The sequence below is a fragment of the Cuculus canorus genome, chromosome 3 (assembly GCF_017976375.1).
Source record: "Cuculus canorus isolate bCucCan1 chromosome 3, bCucCan1.pri, whole genome shotgun sequence".
Lineage (NCBI taxonomy): Eukaryota > Metazoa > Chordata > Aves > Cuculiformes > Cuculidae > Cuculus > Cuculus canorus.
Window position 1 is genome coordinate 5,035,486 of NC_071403.1, and position 15,285 is coordinate 5,050,770.

General features: G+C 42.1%; 2 protein-coding genes across 14 annotated transcripts in view; one reads left to right on the forward strand and one right to left on the reverse strand.

Moving 5' to 3' along the window:
- Positions 1–14,346, reverse strand: part of ERICH1 (glutamate rich 1) — a 103,884-nt gene extending 89,538 nt beyond the window's left edge. For all 7 annotated transcript variants that reach the window (XM_054062667.1, XM_054062666.1, XM_054062664.1 and 4 more), the window contains exon 1: positions 14,244–14,346. In XM_054062667.1, coding sequence (XP_053918642.1) covers positions 14,244–14,334 — 91 coding nt within the window. In that variant the 5' untranslated portion in view covers positions 14,335–14,346. The remainder of the gene's footprint in view (positions 1–14,243) is intronic.
- A 116-nt stretch (positions 14,347–14,462) lies between these two features.
- Positions 14,463–15,285, forward strand: part of DLGAP2 (DLG associated protein 2) — a 508,423-nt gene continuing 507,600 nt past the window's right edge. For all 7 annotated transcript variants that reach the window (XM_054063034.1, XM_054063036.1, XM_054063035.1 and 4 more), the window contains exon 1: positions 14,463–14,605. In XM_054063034.1, coding sequence (XP_053919009.1) covers positions 14,588–14,605 — 18 coding nt within the window. In that variant the 5' untranslated portion in view covers positions 14,463–14,587. The remainder of the gene's footprint in view (positions 14,606–15,285) is intronic.

Here is a 15,285-nt window from a genome sequence, read left to right on the forward strand (position 1 = left end):
GAATTCACTCTTTTTCTTTCCTTTTTAAAACACAGGAACTACGCTCATACACACATTCGTATAGCTTCAGAAAGCAATACGAAACCAGTTTTGATACGTTCATTCCTTCTCAGTCAGAGGGGACTGTCTGTGTCTCTAATACCTACTCTTGAAAAGCAATCTGAAACAATGCCTGCTTTGGGAGGGTGTGAATGCGGAGGAAAGCATCCCTTCACAAAAATCTCTCTTGCTTAGAAGAACTATCTAGATCAGTAGCAATGATATGATTTACTTCAGCAAAGATGTGGTTTAACTGCCAACCCCAAAGCAGCATCCCATATTACAGGCTGGAGTTTTCAGCAGACACAAGGAAGCAGCCGCTGGGTGCAGGGTGAAGAAGTTCTTTATTGCCGGCAAAGCTTTCACACCTGTGCCAGTGCATCTCAGCACTGCAAAGTCATCTCTTCAGATGACTACTAATTCCCAACAACCACAAGAGAATGGAAATGAGCAGCGGTAACACCTCGGCATCTTTGCGACCTGATGTATTTCAAGGCTTCTGATGACAGCAGGGAGTCGGTGCATCCCAGCAGCGCACCTTCCGCAGGAGAATGAAGGTTACATCACTAGAGAACAGCAGAATAAAAATGGCTGATGTAGTCTGAACTATTCACAATGCAAAGTACAAGTTTGTCCCGCGTATGAATGAACAAGGAAATTAGAAATGAGGCTCTGAGGATTATCTATCCTCCCATACCCAGTAGCTTTACATGCTCCAAAGCAGCACTCTGCTTCGCAGTTACAAGTCTCACAGCTGAGCTACCCAAACATTTTTCAGATGACAGAGAATGCTCTTTCCTCAGGGTTTTATTGCTGTAATAACTTAAAAAAAAAAAAAGCAATTGTGTGACATCCATAAGCATTAGCTTAACGACAGGAGATTGGTCTTGCCTGATGCTGCAGAGCAGCTTTTCACTCCTATTCAGAACTCACCCTAAACCCGATGTCTTTCGCACCACGCAGTATCCGAGATCAGCCCATCTGGTAAAAAACTGCTCAAATCCTTAAAAATAACCACCTCTTAAGGACATTGGTGATAAAGAACAGTAAAGGAAAAATACCTACTACCAAAGACATACCTAACCTATCAGAATTCTAAAATGGAGTAAGACTTGTTCTCGCCATACCCACTGCATCGCCAAGTTCACATGGTTATTTGTTGTTGTTGTTTTCCAGTCAACGTAAGTGATGGAGGATCGGAATAGATTCATGAGGTCCTTCAGGAGACCAATCTGGGAACTCTTTTCCACTTTTCTGAGATGTGTGTTTAAGAAGATCTCAAGAAAAGATGAGGGAGACGACAGAAAGAGGAGGGATGCACTATTTGGAGTCAAAACCAACGAGAATTGCCAGATTTACATCCAGCGTTGATGCCAAGGTACAAGGGCATGAATGTAATATATCCTACTCGGTATGTTTTTTAAGACATTCTTGAAAATTGTATTAACGTATTACAAAACCCAGTGTTCCAGTCTGGAAAAGAAAATAGTTTGAAAGATATGTGAACAGCAATAAGAAGCCAATTACAAGGGGGAAAAAAATAAAGAGAAGCTTTGTTGCAGGCTACTGCAAATCTATTTCTCCTCTTAGAACAAAACAGCTGCCAGAACCAACAGAGGAGAAACTGGAAGCGATAGAGGAAAGCAGATAAGCTAAGAGGTTTAGGGGCCAGGAATGGCAGTGATACTGACACAGCTGAAAGCATAAAATGTTTGTGAGCATTACCTCTGCCTCGCTTTCAGCTGTTCTTATTTCCCTACAAAATCTGGGACAGGAGATAGTAAACCAAGAAGTTTTATAGGGCATAGGCGAGATAAGAATTAATGAAAGAAAGACTTTACTGAATCCACAGTTAGTCTTTAAAAATTACCACAGTAGCTAATCATAGCTCTGTTCCTGTGAGGTATAATTGATAGCTCATTACTCCCAACCTACTGAAGACTAAAGATGCTTTCTGAGTTCTGTAGGGAAGGTATTCTGCAACATGAAGAAAAGTCTTCCTAAAGCTTTAAGTTACTGAAAGAATGCATGGTTCCGAGCACCTGACAACTGGAGGAAGCTCTAAGCCCCTAGGTTTGATGACCACAGCCCAGGAACCACTGTATTTTGGAGTTCTGTGTTATCACAGTCAAAATTATTTGCCCTTTGAGAAGTGTGTGGGAAGGCTTTCCCATTGCTGACATCTCCAGAGTCTATGCAGAAGTGCATATAAAATTGTGAAGAAGCACTTGCCACATTTTGTGTGCTCTTTCTCCTCCAGGAATCTGGCAGGTCTATAATGGACAGATTCTTTATGCTGTGAGATGTATAGTGTTAAAAAGAAGACGCTGAAGGTGGCACACAGGTCAAAGAAGGGCAACGAAGCTGGTGAAGAGCAGTGGGGAGACCTTATCGCTGCCTACAACTGCCTGAAAGGAGATTGTAGAGAGGTGGGTGTTTGACTCTCCTCCCAAGTAACAAGTGATAGGATTAGAAGAAATGGCCTCATGGGGAGGTTTCGATCGGATATTAAGAAAAAATTCTTCACTAAAAGAGTGGTGAAGCATTTGGACAATGCACTCAGACACCTGGTGTAAATTTTGGGGTTTCCCTATACAGGGATAGCAGGACTTGAAGATCTTTGTGGGTCCCTTCCAACTCAAGTCACTCTGTGATTCTGCGTAATTAAACACACGAAACTTTCCTCACCGCGTTATTAAGAGCCCATGACATTTTACAGTGAAGTATGTGGCTTCTGTGTACTTTTGTAGCTTAAAAAAAAAAAATTGTGGTCTTATGTCTGAGCTGTAGAGAGCTGCAAACAAGAGATGAAGACAGCAGTTGATATATTTCTGCAGTTAGAATACAACACTCCAGTTGAAAGGGACCTACAACAATTATCTAGTCCAACTACCTGCAAGTTTTCAGTTGAAAAATCCAATTCTAATAGACAAATGTGAAAAGCTCACATACTCTAGTCTTATCTTCTGCTTAGGTTTTCTATTTAGATTTCAAAAGTGAAACAAATCCCCTTTCCAGGTGAAAAAATGCAACATTATCAAAATACTCAGCCTATGTAACTGAAAGCACTGAATGTTCTTACCGTGCAATGAGCTGAAATAACACCAAAAGACATTTTTCCAGGAATTTCTCTGTGGTGAAAAGGAGCTAGTATTTTCACAAATGAGAACAAACTGCAGTAGGTATCAAAGTATTACCATGGCTAATTCTTGAAAACTCATGAGTGAAAATAGTCATCATAACCCAATGACCATGAGCGCTGCTAAAAGCTCAGGCTGTCGAGGACGGATCTGAGTCAGAAGAATACTCAGATTTCTTCCTGACCAGACTACTTCTGTCCAGCTGTGTAAAGTCAGTGTAAATACAGTGCTGGATCAATGTCTATAGAACAATATTTGACAATAGGAAAATAAAAATAAGTACCCATTCAGCTCCAGAAGGTAAAGAATTAAACATATATTAAACATCATAGAATAGTTTGGGTTGGAAGGGACCTTAAAGATCATCCAGTTCCATGCCCATGGGCAGGGACACCTCCCACTGGCTCAGGCTGCCCAAGGCCCATCCAGCCTGGCCTGGAACACCTCCAGGGATGGGGCAGCCACAGCTTCCCTGGGCAACCTGGGCCAGGGCCTCATCACCCTCATGGTGAAGAAATTCCTCCATATGTCCAGTCTAAATCTGCCCCTCTCCAGTTTATACCCACTGCCCCTCGTCCTATCCCCACAAGCCTTTGTGAACAGTCCTGCTCCAGCTTTCTTGTAGCCCCTTCAGGTATTGGAAGGTCACTATAAGGTCTCCTCGAAGCCTTCTCTTCTCCAGGCTGAACAAGCTCAACTGTCTCAGCCTGTCCTTGGATGGGAGGTGCTCCAGCCCTTGGATCATTCTTGTAGCCTCCTCTGGACCTGTTCCAACAGCTCCATATCCTTCTTATGTTGAGGATTCCAAAATATATATATATATATCGCTAATTCTATTGCTTGACATTTTATTAAGCATCTAAATTAACAAGAACAGTGATAATACAGAGAACACTCATGACTGCGATTAAGGCAACTGGCAGTTTCATACCATCGGGCAACCCTGGCCACGAGGATGTAACCGTGCCAGTGAGATCCTCACTAGTTCTGTCCTAAAATAAGTTTTTACAAGGTTGCTGTTGCTTTACCTCCACACGACTGGCTAAGAGCTATAATCTGAAAACAAATATCTGAGAAGAACATCACAAAACACAGTCAAAATCACACCTTTCTGCTTTCAAAGTAGAAATACATCAGAAAACTCATGGAGCACCGGGTCTCTTCAGTCTGACATAACATAAACAAAGTATAAAGCCCAGAAACAGAGTGCAGAACACGTCCTACCTACTGATACAAACTGTGAACAGCTAGGATCTTTCTATTGCAATTTTGTGAGAAGAGCAAAAAGCCTCCTTCAAATCAATGCATTGTTTGGCACCTACGTATTAAATCAACATCACTTTAAGTTTCTTCTGCACATAAGTAGACTACCCACAAACACACACGTGCCCACACTGGAATAGTGCCGCAGATTTATAAAGGTTCTCCTGGGGGCTGACAGCATGACTTAAAACTCAGCGAAGACTACAGGCTGTAACCAAAGCACGCTGCAGAACTAAACAAATAAAGTTCTGAACAACACCAGAAGCCTTCCCGGTCCAGCTGAGCGTAGGAGGCAACATTTCTGTGGAGAATGCTTACCACATGCTTCTGGCTACTTGCCATCCATCCTGTAAGCACCCCCACCACGTTTCTCAATTGGTTGCCTTCTGCCTACTCAAACGCAACTTGGGCAGCGAGAATAAAACAAGTAGCATCAAGAGCGCTGAATGCATTAGAGCTCTGTGAAGCTTGCAAGTTGCCCTACTTGGTCTCCCTTCTATCCTACAAACATAAGAGTTTTCCAAAAAGGGAAGAGTCAGGAATTTCTGAAAGCATCCCAGGTGCAAAATGTGTTAACATGCTATTTCTGCTAAAGCAGAATAAAATATAGCACAGCAGAACAGACGAGGATGAAAAGACCACATGGAATAATTCACAGGCAGAACATATGGACAAGGCTTCATTAAAATGATCAGTTTATCTCTGTTAGTGCAGAATTACTCTCTCATATTCAAAAGGATTTAAATCCTTGAAGTCTTTTTTATTATGTAAGTATCACATCTCCTATGAAGGTCATGATGGGGCAGTTACTTTACAGAATGGTCTTAAAAATCACAGAACCGCTAAATTTGGAAGGAACCTCCACACATCATCTAGTCTAATCTCAATATTCGGAATAGGATCAACTAGAGCAGATTGCTTAGGGCCTCGTCTAGTTGGGTGTAACAACCCCATTGTGTGGACAATCTCCTCTTCTCTAATCATAGCTGGACAGTCAACTCCTGACCGGAGATGTTTAAGGGGACCTCCTGAAAAAGACTGACTCTTGAAACAAAAGTACGTGGATTTCGTTAGGACCCAAAGCAACTGAGTATAAAAGCATTTTAATTTTAAGAGGCAGCTATATACAGAAAATGTTATCCAGACTGCCATTCTCACCAGCTGGCAGATGGAAGATTGATGATAACTTCTGGCTAGGAGCTACTACCCATTCCCACAAACCATTCCCCACAAAGCTTACTTGCCCTTTTACAACACAGGATGGATTTCCACGTTTTAGGTCTTCTGGATTCTTCCTGAAGGTGTTACTCAGCTGCCCAAACTAACAAACAAAGTTCTTCATTCTATTTGTTCAGCCTAACGCACAGTGGCTGAGTCACAGCTCCGCGGGTCGCAAAAAGACAAGGGCACCTAGTTTGTATTTCAGATACTAGAGGCAAAATTCAGTTTGCAGTTATGATGCCTACTGGTAGACACATGCAAGGTGTCGTGTTCTGTTTTTACTCTTAAGAAACCCCTCCAGAGACCTAGTGTATATACAACAATAATTCTGCTGACCAGCCACCGGGCGCCCAAGACGTTCTCGGTACAGATGATACTGCACGGAGTACAAGCCCTGTTACAGCCAATGGAAATCAATACATAGGACCTCTGAGGATAATTAGATTTATTAACTTTGACTTGAATTTCACAATACAATAAAAGCTGTACACACATCGCTCTCAGACAAAAACAAAAGCTCAAGGACACAGCTGAGGGCTCAAAGACTCCAGAATCACTGCTAGAAATGGCAGAGAGCACAGGCTTGGATTAAATCAGGAGAATATATGTGTGCACACACATGTGCCAGCCCTGAGGGCAATGACTAGTTATTTAAGCAATGACTTCAAAAATCTTTGAGTAGAGATCACTCAGCCGCCAAGAACACTCCCAGACTTGGGATGCCAGTTCAGCAACTACCAACAGATTAAAATCAAACAAAGAGGAAAGGGAGGAATTACCTAGGACAAAACACTCCATGGCAGCTGAACAGGGAGGGTACCATTTTCCCACTCCCCCTCATTTTTATGTGACTTTCCCTTATCCAAAGATGTTCAAGCCGCACAGCAATATGAGGAAAAGAAGAATGTAGTGGCATGCAATTACAGCCTGGTAGTTCAGATCATCACAAGGGTGTATGCTAAATTTAAGAAAGGATGCTCTTGTTCAAGAAAAGGAAAATTTTCCTGCTACCAGCGAGGTCATCTTTTCCAAGAGTGATGTACTTCCATTCCACCACAGATAGCATGTATGCAAACCAAAACAAAGCACTGTCATGGGAATAACAAAACTGATCTTTCCAGAGGGGGAAAAAAAGTGTAAATCTTGGAGAATTCTAGCTGTGGTCAAAGTACACTTTCACATACATAGGAATGGGAAGCCTCCAATTTTACAGTGCTTTGCTTTGTGCTCACAATCTGCAAGCAGCCCTCACCCTGCAGCTGAAGCTATGGTAACAGCCTTATGAGAGCAGCTAAAGGACAAAACAGGATAAAAGTATGGACTGAAAGATCTGCTGCAAAAAACTGAAGCTGACCATCTCTTGAAAAAGGCACTTGTAGACAAACACAGAAGCTAACATCCTACAAGATCTTGAGTCTGATCAAAAAGGATCCCATTTTGCAGATCATTTACATCATCTTTGGTTTTTGTACTTCAGATTTAACTGCATCACCTATAAATTTATAGTCCTCGCTTCTGAACAGCAGCGTTCTTCTCTGAAATTCTTTCTTAAGGAAGACACCAAGCAATTTTTCAGCATCAAATTTCAGGGTCGAATTCACTTGCACCTTATGGCCAGAAAAAGCAGTAGGCTATCTTGTCCGAATCACTGGAAGAAGTAATTTTACACATCTACCCACACTGAGACTGACAACTTCTGGCTGAATACTTTTAAGACATTTCAAAAGACTCTGGAGGACCTTCAAGAAGTAAAGGAACTAGTTCACCTCAGTGGTTTTCCAGGACTTGGCACAAAGCACACACATTGTGTTTGTTACTCGTATTTGAAAAGCCTGAGTTTCTTGGCCCTGGTACTTTTCCTGCCTCTCCTTACTATAGTAAGGAATCCTCTCTTACACAGTAACTTATTTCCTATGAAGATTACCCTACAGGTTAAAAATCTTGATTGTCTTTTGTTCTGGAAGTCACCATCTCTCAGCCTCATACACCTTACCTTTAACTATCTGCCTTCGCAATAAAAGCACCTTTTTGAACAAAGGCTGTTTGCCCCATTCCTGTCCTGAGCTGGTATCATGCGAGTCAATAGATGTCCAGGAGGTTGGGTGGGTTGGTTTTGTTGGTTTGGGTTTTTTTTTGTTTTAAACTAAAATACTCTGTATTTAAGACTTAGTGGGAACATCATAGTGAAATGCTGAAATCACAGAGTGATTATTTTTAACCTGACTAGCTCCTTACAGAGTCTCTTAGTTCTGCTAGCCTCATAAAACTTGAACGACAGCTTAAAGGGAAAAATTTGTACAGTTTTTGGCAGAATGTCTACACATAAGGTGGGAACGGTCCTCTTTTTTACAACTGATCTCATTGACATTCCATATAACATAGATCATTTTAACTGCTAAAGCTAGTGCTATATAATCAGTGGGAAAAAGGAGAACCTACACATACTGTTTGTGAATCAAAGAACAGGGGGATTTCCTTCTATTCAAGGTCAAGTGAATTCTGTGTTTGAACTTCTAGATATCATCTGTCTGCATCTCAGCATAGTTGCTAACAAAAACATCATGGGAGCTACACAAGAAGCTCAGATGCTGCTGTTTTAAACTAGTTAGTAATACTAACTTCACAATATGGAGGTTCATCTCAAGACCTCTGCCGTTCCCACTGAAAGAGCATCTGTTAGTGTTCTGTGTCCTATCAGACATTAAAATCAGACGCTAAGCACCCAGATTTTACTCCTTATTTTTTATTACAGTTCAAGAACCACATAGTGTAAAAAACCCCTCCAGTTTTGTGCTCTAATATAACAGTCTGTTGAATGTGGCTGCGTTTATTTTGCACCTAGCACTGATTTTTACAATATATGGAAAACCACTTTGTTATCTGAAACTCAGTAATAAACAATTCTCCTACCTTTGAGGCAATTTTTGAATGACAGCGACTTATCTAGAGTATACCGCACATGTCAGTAGGGTAGATAGGAACAAAAGGAAAAGAATAAAGTGACTACATACCCCTCATTTACGTATTCACCTAAATTAAGGAGTGAGTTGCAATGGGAAGGATGATTACCACTCAAAGATTGACCTTGTGTGCATCAAGACCAACACAGTTCATAGCAACTGCAGATACCAATGGTAAGTTATTCCCTAAGAAAAACAGCCATTTGGTTTCCTTCTTAACTTAGACAAAACTGATTCAGCTTCACCAAGCACAATCTCTGTGTCGCACTGCTGTTTCAGATCAGTAAGACGGGTGTTAGGTCTGTCAGCAAATTCTGCACGACTGCGTAGTTCAATAAGGATCTGACTAAGAGATTGTGCCATCCTGTCTGAACAAAGGCTTCAGAGATCTCTCAGCAGGCCGCCTTAATTGCAGCCACAAGCTCCTAGACATCAAATAAACGTGACATAACACAGATGGTAAGAAGCTACATAACCAACGCAATGAGAACATCAGGATTTTGCTCCAGTTGTTCATAAGAAGCCACTCTGCTTCGCAGCGAAACCTTGTAAGATACATACTCCCTACTACAGCCCCGTGAAAACAAACCATCTGCACCACTGTTTGAATTTCCGTACATTAGGGGAGGTGTCCCTGCCCATGGTGTGACGATTGGAACAAGATGATTGATCTTTAAGGTCCCTTCCAACCCAAACCGGTCTATGATTCTATGATTATCCGTTTTTCTAAGCATCTTTCACAATACTGCACATTTCTGATGCTGTACCATTATCTCAATATTACCTGGTATGATCAAACAGATCTCACAGAAAAGATCTAAAGATACCTCACCCATCCTTACTGAAGAAGCTCAACTTTGCTTAGTATTAATAATAATAATTCTGGCTCCTCAAAGTTAGGTCAACTGTAAACCATAGCTTTAAGAGACTCTTTTTCTCTCTCTTTTGGGGGGAGGCTGTGAACTTGTAACATCACTGGTCACCAAGGCCAGTCCCTTGGCAGTCATAAACTTCCTAAATTTCAGAGAGTTTAAACTTTACTTCCATCTAAAGAACTCTTAACGGAATGAAAACAGCATGTAGCTTGAAGTGATCATCAAATTATACCACACATATGGGCTAAAGATGCTGGGGCTAACATGGAAAACAGACAACTAGTACAATAAACCTAAAGCACTGACGTAAAATAGCTGAAAACAGTAAAAAAATAAAAGTCATTCCAAGTTTAGATTACTGAAGAGAAAAAAATCCGGGAATTTTAAAGAGTTTTAAACTATGCTGAGTTAAAATAAATAAATAAACAAACAGACAAATAAAGAAATAAAAAATGGAAGAAGTAAGGTTGCTCTTAAACAATAGGAGAGAGGAAAAGAAATTGTGTGTGTTTCAGTAAGAATTAAGTAGTTTAAGCTCCGATTTCGGGCCCAAGTCATTTGACCCATTACAGACCGATCAAAATAGCGCTCCTCGATGCTATACTCTCACTGTTTAACACCTTTTTGTTACTGATGACTGTCAATTGGCCGCATTTGATTTTCAGTTTAATCTCTCAAAGCCTCCTTAGATGATTAGATCATCTTTGTACAGCACAATAACTTGTGCAGCACTTTGCATTAGGCTTGAGGTCGATGGTGTACACTATATCTACATTGATACCTTAATTCCGTCCTTTAGCAGCTGGAACATCGCTCTCTAACCCTTTATGACACTGTTACTTTGGGGCTGAACGAACTTTGAAGAATGATGGCTGCAGCTTTAAAAATGCAATTGATGATGTTTAATGGCTATGAACTATAAATGTGTCTGTCTCAGAGAGGATAATCATCCTGCCAGTAATACATACAATGACAACTGCTAGTATCTCTGTCCCTGTGACAAAACATCGGTACACAAGCAACGGAAAGACAAAAAGCTCCATGGAACCCAATAAACTTTGCGTTTTCTCAGTTGCCCCTGCCCAAAGTGAAGTGCCTTCCATTTACCTGCATTGTTGGCTTACTGTCTTTCAGCTAATTAGATTTTCTTCACTGGTGATTGGACCAATGACCAGCTGTTGAACATCCCTTTTATTCTGTATTATGGCCCAGTTCAATAACAAGATAAAAGCTTCAGCATCCCCTTGTAATGCAGACAGAAGCCTATCTTCAGCATCTTCAACCTACTCCTATATACAGGAATGAAAACAAACTTCAAGGGAAGCATCTAAACTTTCTTTTTGTGGTGTTTTCCAAGACACATGTATTTTCTAAAATGTAGATAGCTTTACATAATAAAAGTCATCAGTTTCCATATATGCTCTCAGCTGCAGAGGCTGATCAGGTGAGCTTGTAAACTCTTCCAATTCTGTTATTTCACCCCAGGTGACCAGGTGGCATCTCCTCATCCTTTTATTCCTTGCTGTATTTTCTTCCCAATCTTAAATCACCACTCTTTAAGGCACCTGAAGAAGACTTATGTGACCTATAACTTTACACAACATACGAGATCACTCAGCAAGATCATTTGAGTTTTCCACTCTACATAAACAAAAGAGGTTTCATTTGACCTTTGGTTTTAAACAATTTGAGTGCTTTGAAATTAGGTTCACTCACTCTCAGCTCTGGAGTCACGCACGTATTTACAAATGAATGAACTCACTCTTCCCAACTCACTAACTTTGTTCCAGAAGACATCAATTTGTAATTCTCTGCCCTTCCTCAAAGGAAGTCACACAAGAGGCAAAACAGTTACTCCAGCCATCTTCCCCATTTCCCGCTATGAAGTTGCATCTAAAACATAGAGAATCATAGAACAGTTTGGGTTGGAAGGGACCTTAAAGATCATCCAGTTCCAACCCCCCTGCCATGGGCAGGGACACCTCCCACTGGCTCAGGCTGCCCAAGGCCCATCCAACCTGGCCATGAACACCTCCAGGGATGGGGCAGCCACAGCTTGCCTGGGCAACCTCTTCCAGTTGAGGATTCCAGAGGCTGTTGAGGATTCCAGAGGTTCTCACAGCCCCACTTCTCCAGTCTGTCCAGGTCGCTCTGAATGACACCCCATCTTTCCGGTGTGGCAACTACACCACTCAGTTTGGTGTCATCTGCAAACTCACCGAGGGTGCACTCCATCTCACTGTCAATATCATTGATAAAGATACTGAATCGCACTGGTCCCAGTACAGACCCCTGAGGAACACCACTTGTCACGGATCTCCATTGTGACTTTGAGCCATTGACCACTACTCTTTGAATACGACCACCCAACCAGTTTCTTATCCACCGTACCGTCCACCCATCAAATCCATCTCTCTCCAATTTAGAGAGGAGGATGTTGTGTGGGACCGTGTCAAAGGCTTTATGGGAGTCTAGATAGATCACATCCGTCGGTTTACCCGTGTCCACTGCTGCGGTCACCCCCATCACAGAAAGCCACCAAGTTGGTCAGACAGGACTTGCCCCTGGTGAAGCTGTGCTGGCTGCCATTAATCACCTCTGTTCTTATACATCCTTCAAAGCTTTCTGAGCACCTTGTCCACCCGTCTTTTAAACCCCTCCAGGGACGGGGACTCCACCACCTCCCTGGGCAGCCTCTGCCAGGGCCCCATGACCCTTTCAGAGAAGGAACTTTTCCTAACGTCTAATCTGAAATACATAATATACATTATCTACACTCTCTCTATATGATAATATATGACATAGATATGCATAGAATATAAATAAATCATATATTCTATAGATATATTACCTATATTCTCTAATATATATAATATTCTGTAGGTATAATAACTATATTATCTCAATATATAACATCCATAATATATATATTATACATAGAGTCTAATATACAGGTACTGTACATCTATACAATACATAATATAGATATGTAGAGAATATAGCTAATACATAATATACATATTATATAGCTATAATTTGATAGATTTAATACAAATATATCATAATATATAACATATATTTATACAGATGTAATAGGCATATATTTATAATATCTACATCATATGTCTATATAATATACCATAATATATAATAAAGGCATATAGATATCATATAGGTATAATACAGAGATACCATAATGTATAATAAAGGTATACTTATACATTATATGAGTTATTATATATATCTACATTATATCTGTATTGTATCTATATGTCTATATATAATAATATAATAAAGACATATGGATATAATATAGATAAAATTTAGATAATTATATATAATACAGATATTTTTATTTATATTATATAACATAATATAATATTATATAATATATATAATATGTATATTATATAATACAGATATATATATAAAATATAGATGTAATAGAGATAATTACATCTAATGGGCAGCCTGGTTTAGTGGGATGTCCCTGCTCGTGGCAGGGGGGGTTGGAACTGTATGATCTTTAAGGTCCCTTCCAACCCAAACTATTCTATGATTCTATAATAAAGGTATTAGATATTCTATAGACATACTATCTATATTCTCTCTATATAGCCACCTAATATATTATATATCATAAGATATATATTACATTTAATACACATAATCATACTTACATATATTTACCCAAGACATTATATCTAACATATTTATATACTATATATAATTACATATAATAGATATATAGTATATAATATAATAGTATATACTGATAAGTATGCATTCTATAGCATATATAATTACATTATTATATGTTACATTATTATACATTAATACACATTACATTATTATACATTACATTATTATACATTATTATGTATAGTTATTATATTGAACTTAATAGTTATAACTACATATAATGTAGTTATTTAAAACTATACGCATACAGTTATGATCACTATATATAATACAGTTATGTTTAGGTGTATATATAGTTATATAGTATATACAGTTATATATATAACTACATCAATTTAGGTATAATACAGTTATATATAACTGTATGTATAGCCGTATAGTATATAGTTATATATAATCACATCCAGTTATACACAATACAGTTATATATAACTATATGTATAGTTGTATAGTATATAGTTTTATATATAATCACATCCAATTATACAAAATACAGTTATATATAACTATATGTATAGCTGTATAGTATATAGTTATATATATAATCACATCCAATTATACACAATACAGTTATATATAACTATATATATAGCCATATAGTGTATATATATATAAAATCATATACAATTATATACAGTATAGTTATACATAACTATATAGTTGTATAATATATAGTAATGTATTTGTATATATAACTACATCGGATTACACATGTAGAGTTGTAGAATAAGAGTAATAATTATACATAGGACCGTATTATAGAATAACATCATTACACAGCGTAGAATATAGATTTGTCTATCATTATAGCCCTTAGATTGCTATAGCATTAACACCACTACTACGGATCGATACCCACCCCTATAGCATCCCCAGCGCTGAGCGCTCCCCCCGGAGCTCGGTCCCCAACCCCCCCCCCCCCGCGCAACTCGGCTCCCCGCGCAACTCGGCTCCCCTCGGAGCGGCCCCTCGGAGCGGCCCCTCGGAGCGGCTCCCCGCGCAACTCGGCTCCCCTCGGAGCGGCTCCGCGCCCCCGCGCTCACCCTGCCCGCGGCTCCGCTCCATGCGCGGCCCCACTTCGCGGCGCCTCCTCCGCGCTCGCCTTCCTTCCTGCTCCGCCGCGCGCGCGCCCATTGGCGGAGGGGGCGGCTCCGCCCTCACCCCCCTCCCCCTCGGAGCCCCGCCCCCCCGCCCTCCTCCTCCGTCCCCGCTCGGCCGGCAGGGGGCGCGCGGGCGCGCGGCGGCGGCCCCGGCGGGGGTGAGGGAGGCGCCGGGGGGATGGTGGGCGCGCACGCTGCCGCCGCCGCCGCCGCTGCTGCTGCTGCCCGGGCGTCTCCTTCGCCGGAGCCGGCGGCCCCGCGCCCCGCCGCCTTAAGAATGCACTAGAATGTCAGCGCTGAAAAAGGTGAGGCACGCGGGGCGGCGGGTGGCCGTCGGGGCGGCGGAGGGAACCGCTGATTCGGTGCTGCCGTCGGTCGTGTCGCCTTTCAGTCGCCCGGGCAGGGGGTCCGGGCTCGGCGCAGCCCGGGAGGGAGCGGTGTGCGGTGGGGAGACACGAACCGGGATGGCACCGGTAGCGGAGCGCGGGCACAGCCGGCGGGGGGACCCTCGGGGCGGACCCGGAGCCGGGGGGGCGCAGCGGGGGGTGCGCGGCGCGGGGAGAGGGGTGCGGAGTGTAGAGCAGGGGGTGCGGAGCGCGGGGAGAAAGAGGGGTGTAAAGCGCGGGGAGGGGGGTGCGGAGCACGGAAAGAGGGTGCGGAGAGCGGGGAAAGGGGTGCGGAGCGCGGAGAGAGGGGTGCGCAGCGCCGGGAGAGGGATGCGGAGCGCGGAAAGAGGGTGCGGAGCGCGGGGAGAGGGGTGCGGAGAGCGGAAAGGGGTGCGGAGAGCGGGGAGAGGGGTGCGGAGCGCGGAAAGAGGGGTGCGGAGCGCGGAAAGAGGGGTGCGGAGCGCGGGGAGAGTGCGGAGCGCGGGGAGAGGGATGCGGAGCTCGGAGTAAGGGATGCTGAGCGCGGGGAGAGGGACGCTGAGTGCGGAGTAAGGGATGCTGAGCGCGGAAAGAGCGACACTGAGCGAGGGATGCTGAGC